Source organism: Penaeus japonicus, unplaced genomic scaffold (assembly GCF_977035675.1).
Source record: "Penaeus japonicus unplaced genomic scaffold, GWHDUDI00000001_assembly GWHDUDI00000035, whole genome shotgun sequence".
NCBI lineage: Eukaryota > Metazoa > Arthropoda > Malacostraca > Decapoda > Penaeidae > Penaeus > Penaeus japonicus.
Window position 1 is genome coordinate 19,411,486 of NW_028234437.1, and position 7,500 is coordinate 19,418,985.

The window sequence follows — 7,500 nt, forward strand, 5'->3', positions numbered from 1 at the left end:
GCCTTAGAACATTCAACCTTCCTTCTGGAGGCTTAGACCTATTTTATTCGGACAACAGGAAGCTCAGTAAATCCGTTGGAAGATCAGCCATTCTGCTGAAAAGTCACTTTGTCTTGCAGGATACAAATCATCCTATGAGATACGCAGTCTCCAGGATAACTAACGCAAAGTAATCCTGCAGGATATTCAGCCACCCAGTAGGATGCTTAGTTATCCTACAGTCATCCTATAGGATACTAAGTTACCCTACTAGGACATTCCGTCCTCGCCAAGGAACCGTTATGCGGGGGAGACTGTCCTCTCGTAGATCATACAACCTGTCAGTGTGTTATGTGTCAGTTAATGCTATGAAAATGTTACTGGTTTAGAAATCCATGTGTGTTCAAGCTCCAGGCGTCAGTGGATCTATACTGCTTTAAATATCAGTCGCTGTTAAATAACATCAAGCAGATTAACCTTCCTGTATTCAACCTAAGAGCAGATGATGACAAGTAGTAAAAGCACCACTTGATAACTAAATCTAGATAAAAGCCTGACACCTAATCGAGCAGTATTAGATCCGCGAGTACTATGTTATCATGTTTTGAATATTACATGTTGACCAACTTATTAACCAACCAACTGCGCCCCGTTACTGATGTTTTGTGTTTTGTGTTTCTCTCCTGCCAGTTTCATAATCAGTCCAAATTGTACAAAGAAACTCTGCACAACATGAACACAATCTTCACCTCGTTCTTTACCATTGAATGTTTACTCAAGATTGCGGCATTCGGAGTCAGGGTAAGGAAGAAATCTACTGTGCTAAAGCTTGAGAGGCAACTCGTTATGGGTCTCTCTCTCTGTCATTAAAGAAAAAAAGAATCCCTCATTTGTTTCTTATGTATCACTTCTTAGATCATTTTTTATACTCCTGGCCTTTCTCTCTCTCTCTCACTCTCTCTCTTCTTCTTCTTCTTCCTCTTCTTCTTCCCTCTCTCTCTTCTCTCTCTCTCTCTCTATCTATCTATCTCTCTCTCTCTCTCTCTCTCTCTCTCTCTCTCTCTCTCTCTCTCTCTCTCTCTCTCTCTCTCTCTCTCTCTCTCTCTCTTCTCTCTTTCTCTCTCTCTCTCTCTCTCTTCTCTCTCTATCTCTCTCTCTCTATCTCTCTTCTCTCTCTCTCTCTCTATCTCTCTATCTCTCTATCTCTCTCTTTATCTATCTATCTATCTATCTATCTCTATCTATCTCTATATATCTATCTCTATATCTCTTTCTCTCTCTCTTATCTCTCTCTCTCTCTCTCTCTCTCTTCTCTCTCTCTCTCTTCTCTTCTCTCTCTCTCTCTCTCTCTCTCTCTCTCTCTCTCTCTCTCTCTCTCTCTCTCTCTCTCTCTCTCTCTCTCTCTCTCTCTCTCTCTCTCTCTCTCTCTCTCTCTCTCTCTCTCTTCTCTCCCCCCCTCTCTCTCTCTCTCTCTCTCTCTCTCTCTCTCTCTCTCTCTCTCACTCTTACTCTCACTCTCACTCCTTCTCTCTCTCACTCATTCTTCCTCTGTCTCATACTCTTCTTCCATCATTGTACCTCCCATTTCTAGTGTATTTCAGACCTATTATTTATGTCATTCCTGTGGTGTGTGTCGTTCTCTCTCATTCTCCTTCATCTTTGTGTCAGTTTTGTTGTCTGTCTGTCTGTCTGTCCATCTGTCTGACTGTCCTTTCAAAAGTACGTTGTACCTAGAGTCCATTACCTCCAAAGATTATCAGTTCGTATGCTTTAGTTAAGGTCCGCGCTAGTTCCTTTAGGTTCTCGTTGGTGTTAACACAGGCCTCATTGTCTAGCTCGACCCTGTTTTAAGATAAGCTTCACCCTCCCCACTCCCTTAGTTCGTAAAATCATCCATAGGTCCTGTGAGTAGCTACATTTTTTTTTTAAACTAGAAGAGTATACATAGTAGACCATAGCAGTCGTCTTAGGTTGTGCGTGTGCGTGTGCGTGTGTGTAAACTGTATTGTGTATTATAGGCTTTTTTTCAAGGTAGTAGGAGATTCGTAATGTTTTATTTTTTATATATATGATCATAGGTCTGGCAGATCTAGTTACCTAGTCTGTTTTGTCATCAATGTAGAGATGATTGCCTGTCTGTTTAGAAGTCGATAGTGACGTCGCTGAGACCTCTGTCGGTGAAATAAAATAGCAAATAGAGCCAGAACTCACAACGAGGTCTCATAATGGCTACCGACCCTTTGGCCTAACTAACTTGACGTCAAATTAGGCCAAAGAAATATTTTTTGTTACCTGAAATATTCAAGGTTATATGATTTAGATTAATATCAGACTATTATTTAAAGAAATGTAGATGTCCAAATTACATGATATATTCTATATATCAAGAGAGCTTTCTTCGTAGAATTATTATGAAAAGTTGCTTTTGTAGTTAAAGTAGCTAAATAGCATTAGCTGCTCGCGTAGCCAGCAGAGTCTTCTCACTGTATAGATGTAAAAAATATATATATATATTTTTGTTGTTGTCCATAAACCCTTAACAAATACCATTCATTGCTTAAGTTTCAGTTCATTATGAATGATTTAATACCAGGTTCTCAAACGTTTATTAAGATTTACATATACTGTTTCTGTTTTCCACGACAGAATAAATACACAAGTACGTTTTATCAAATGTGAACTATCTTAAAGCCAGACTCAACATTATACATTACGATTCCCTTTTAGTTTGGACGGAAAAATATGAACCCATAAATTATGACGAAAACTTTGCCCATTTTACCTATCTCACTCACCAAATTATCCATCCCAGAACAGCAAAAAACTTAAAGCACTTTAGAACATTGTTGTTTAAGTTAGCAAACTCGAATTGTTTACAGTTACAGGCTTGTTTTGATCACCGTTTTTTTTTTTTATGTTGTCAGGCAAACATTTCATTTTGCGGATGGGAGTCTGTCTGTTGAATGACTGAAATTCTGATATATTAGGTTAGGTGGTTAGGTTGGTTAGCTTCGGCTGTGTTGTCTGATGTTACACAATCTCTCCAATTCTGCTGATAGTCATCGTAAGCTCATTCCTTGATAGTTATCCTAAACAAAATTCTGTCCTTTTCTCAGTTTTGGTGTGTATGGTAAACTATCGCAATTCATCTCTAGACTATCTAGAGTACACTTGCTCATCCTTTTGTCTTCTCCTGTTATCACCTTCCCTCTCTTCTCCTTCGCGCAGTGTCTCTCCTTCCCCCTTTCTTAACGCTTACATGATTGGTTGAGCCTCGGTGTTCCCGCCGTGACGTCATCGTGTACTGGCCGCCCTCCAGCAGGGCGGCGGTGCCCCTTACCATCTGTCTCCCTTGTGGTGCTCGTCTCACACATTCCTCTGCCTCACCCCACTAGAGAAAGATCTTTTTTTTTTCATCATACTCTGGATCTTACACTTACCTGCGAATCTTCCGTCTTTAAGTTCCCGCGTCTTTTTTATGTTCTTCTGCCAACACTTCCTGCGCCTTTTGCCTCTTTCCGATAGGGACAAGATACAGGTGTGACCTAACATGTGCAGACTTACTTTTCCTCTCACGCTCCTGTGGACCTTTTGTCCTTCCGACCGAGGCTACACGGAGGCTCTTCATCATATCTCCTCCTGCCCTCGCTCTTGTCACCTCTCACCTTCCTCTCACATAGGGAAAGAAACACTGAAAGAGGTGGAGTTAAAAAAAAAAAAAAAAAAAAAAAAAAAAAAAAAAAAACATGTACAGAATACTGATCTTCTCAAAGTTGTTGTGAATCTGTGCCCCCTCCCCCTCCCCCTTCGCCCTCCAATCTTTGTCTCTCTGAACGCGAGAGATAAGGACGGTTCACTAGAATGCCGTGTGGGACTGCCTTCTCCCCAGCAGCGCGCGCGACCTGCCAGCGGAGGCTCTCCACCATTCCTCCACAACGATCGCATGTACCGACTGTCTTTTGCTCTGAGCTGTGGCTCCGTTTTCTGTATGGTGGCGCCGTATACCATTGTCCTCACCAATGTTGCATTACTGCATCGTCCCCGAACGATCTGTTGACGTCGTGTTATTTTAATTGTTCCTCGTGCATGTTGGAAAACGATATATTTGCATGGCATGCATTGCATGTGACATCTAACCTTCTCGGTGTAGCATAAACGCATGTGCATGATTTGTTTGCACGTCTGTCTTCATGATGCACAAACCTGAATGTTGCATGTTGCATCTTGGCGAAATGAATGCGTTTTAGAGTTGCATGCATTCTTTTATTATAAAATAAATGATTTATTTTGGTTGTCACGATTCGTAGATCCAAAGCACACGTGTTAGTAGCGAGGCGAGGCGAGTGTTAGGCTCGACCTCACGTCTCATTTTCTTAATCTTTGCTCTTATCATTCTCATTATTGGTATTATTATTATTATCAGTATTATTATATTTTTTATTATTTTCATTATTATTATTGCCATCACCATCGTTTTAGTGTAATAGTGATTCGTTGAGACATTACTGTCATAGGCATTTATTTTTTTATTATAATTGTATTCCGTACTATTAGTATCTCATTCCATTTGCTCTTATAATTTGTTTTTCCGTTTTTTTACATTTAGTACCGATTTGAAGTTATCGAGATCACTGTAGTTTTTATTATATAATGATGATAATATTGTTTGACTGGAGTATAACACTGTTGTCTACTTCAGCTACTTATCAAATCATCATTATTGTTATTAGTATTGTCATTTATATTTCCATTTTTTTTTCATATTATAAGCATTTTCTTGATTTTAGAACCATCATCATTATCAGTTTTATCATCGCGTTTACATATTGTTTTCGTTATTTTCATGTTATTTTCGTTGTTTGTCTTTAAAACAGTAGTATTTTTGTTTCATATTTGGGATTATTATATTGTTTTTGTCGTTTTGTTTTGTTTGTAGAATTAGTAGTAGTAGTACTAATAGTAGGAGTGATTATGGCAACGTTAGTGGCAGGCCTATTTTTATGATTTAAGTACTGTGAACAATGTTTATTATTTTTCGATTACATTAATCATGTTTTATTACCATTACTAAAAGCGAAGTTTTTTTTTACATTGGCATTAAACTCTAGAAGCGCATTAGCTTTTGCAATGTTGATTTTCTAGATATCATTTATGGTTTGGAAGTAAATACATCTTTAACGTGTAGCTTCGTTCCGGTTATAAACAAATTCTGGGCATGCTCTCAACGATTAGCACGTGCACTTGTAGCCATGCATTAAATCGAAAACCTGTAGCTATGTGCACTTTTTTGGCTGGCTAAATGCATCCCATCGCAGTCGTGTGAATGATGCCACCCCTCTCCCCCTCCCTCCCTCAGGGCGTGGCCAGAATGTCCCCCCTTGCCCCCCCCCCCTCTTCTCTACCCCCCTACCCCCCCCCCCCCCCCCGCACCAGCATCGTGCCAGCGAAAAAAGCAGCTGCATTTGCTCGACCCTTTGATAATGTTCCCCTTGGACTGAGTGAAATGCTTGCTCTAGTCTGTGGTTCCAAGTCTTGTACCTAGATATCTAGTTTTGTTTTTTTTCTCTCTCTCCTCGGACGAGATTAGTAGGCCTAGCCCCGTAACCTAGCCTAGATTGATTTTGTAACTGAGTACTTTGAAGACTCGCGGCCGAGACTTGTAACCACACCAGACACATGATACCCGAATTGTTCAAAGTATCATACTCATCTGTCTATTACCAGATAAACTGAATGACCACTTCCATTAATTCATGGTATAAGTATTAATTTTGTGTTTCTCTGTGTCTCTTTCCTTACATAAAACTTGAAAATCAACGGTGCCACCTGAAAATCATTGTTCCTCATCACTGATTGGTCGTGGCCGATATCCATTGCCAACCAATCACGTGTCACAACTGGATACATACCCTTGTGATTCGCGGTCCCGCCCACCCCCCTCTGGCGCCCCCGACCAATCAACACTCTGCGCGCCAACTTCAACCCTGGGCCATCGTAACGCGCCCTCTGTAGTATTACCAAGCGGGAAATCTCTACATGGACATTCTGGGATACCTCAACAACGTTTTCACCGTTTTCTTTCTGCTTGAATGTGTTTTGAAAATTATAGCGTATGGATGCAGGGTAGGGAAGACTTATATATATTTATCCATGGATCACTCCTTCACTCTCTGCCTGTCTCTTGCTTTATTCACATTTTGCATTTTTTTACGTTTTTTTTTACCTTCAAACACACAACTGTACATGGACAAAGTATGCAGGACGGTTACTTTGTCTTGCAGTGCAATGTTGCAAGCATGGGTTAAATAAGGATTAAGATTAATTTGCGAGTAAGACACGAATGGTATGATGCATGAATACAGGTGCTGCAAAGATAAACTCGAAATAAAAAAAAAAAATCTGGAAACATGCTTGAAGCAAATTTTGACGTAGAGATGAAAATAAACCACCCAGAGCGAGCGGTTTTTTAGAACTATTTATATATTCATATAAAAATCCTACACAACTTAACAAAGAGGACAGAAAACTTATCAAAACACCTGTTATAAAAGATCCACAGGATAGCATCCTTGTCCTAAATACCTCTTATATGGGAGCACTACTTTGTGATCTGTTTCCCATAAGAATGACCAAATTCAGACAAAAATAATCACACGAAATAACAACTTACTAATTTACAATAAATAGCACGAGATGATCGATTGATTCCACATATCCACACACAAACTACCGGACCGGAGGGTTGCATATGCACGTGAGTCTTCTCCTTGAGGAAGAAATGGAATTCTCAACAGTTACATTTCGGATTAAAACTTAATAATAGATAATATTTTTTTTTACTATTTTTCTCTAGCTCAGAAAAAAAACAAAGGCATTTCATAACTGGTGTGGCGATTGGTCGTGGAAGTGGTAGTAGCTACAACGTCTAGTAGAGTAGCAGTGAAGCTGAATCTTCTGTTGTTGTTTTGTTTTTACATGTAGTTATAATCCCCTGTGGAATATGAATTAGATATTCAGCTTGATAGTCCAAGTGAAAGAGGTTTATTAGCAGTATGTGACAGATGTACTGTTTAGAGTCATCCCCGACGTGAGGACGATGGCATTAGCGCGGGCGGAGACATGCACCGTTGCACTCTCGCCCCAAGTACATTCTTGTAGGTCCGGTAGTTCTGAGCCTCAGTAGCATGGAGACTCGCAGCGTCAGTCCTTTATTTCTACAGTTGAAGCGTTTAATACATGCATTTTATTGCTATTAAGCATTTTTTTTCTTCTTTTGAATCCGATATTTGGGATAATACTAGATGAATGCGCGTCCTTAGTGTTTAAAGAGTATTATTCTCACAAAGCGTGAATGTTTCCTGCAACTACTAGTGCAAAACACTGATCGTTGTATGGTTCCTGTGATTATTCACAAAACACCACCAACTAAATTAAATCTAGTTAACAAACCCAAAACAGACTATAAAGATCCACGTTGAAATCCTCAAATAATAGGCGTTCCTGTTTCATAAAGAAATGAAA

General features: G+C 39.7%; 1 protein-coding gene across 34 annotated transcripts in view; it reads left to right on the forward strand.

The window, feature by feature from the left end:
* cac (calcium voltage-gated channel subunit cacophony) overlaps positions 1–7,500 on the forward strand; it is a 291,025-nt gene that overhangs the window by 242,321 nt on the left and 41,204 nt on the right. For 23 of the 34 annotated variants that reach the window (XM_086531515.1, XM_086531516.1, XM_086531508.1 and 20 more), the window contains one exon: positions 5,992–6,102. In XM_086531515.1, the coding sequence (XP_086387641.1) occupies positions 5,992–6,102 (111 nt within the window). Of the gene's footprint in view, positions 1–669; positions 781–5,991; positions 6,103–7,500 lie in introns of all 34 variants that reach the window. The other 11 variants (XM_086531498.1, XM_086531514.1, XM_086531499.1 and 8 more) reach the window with 1 other exon arrangement.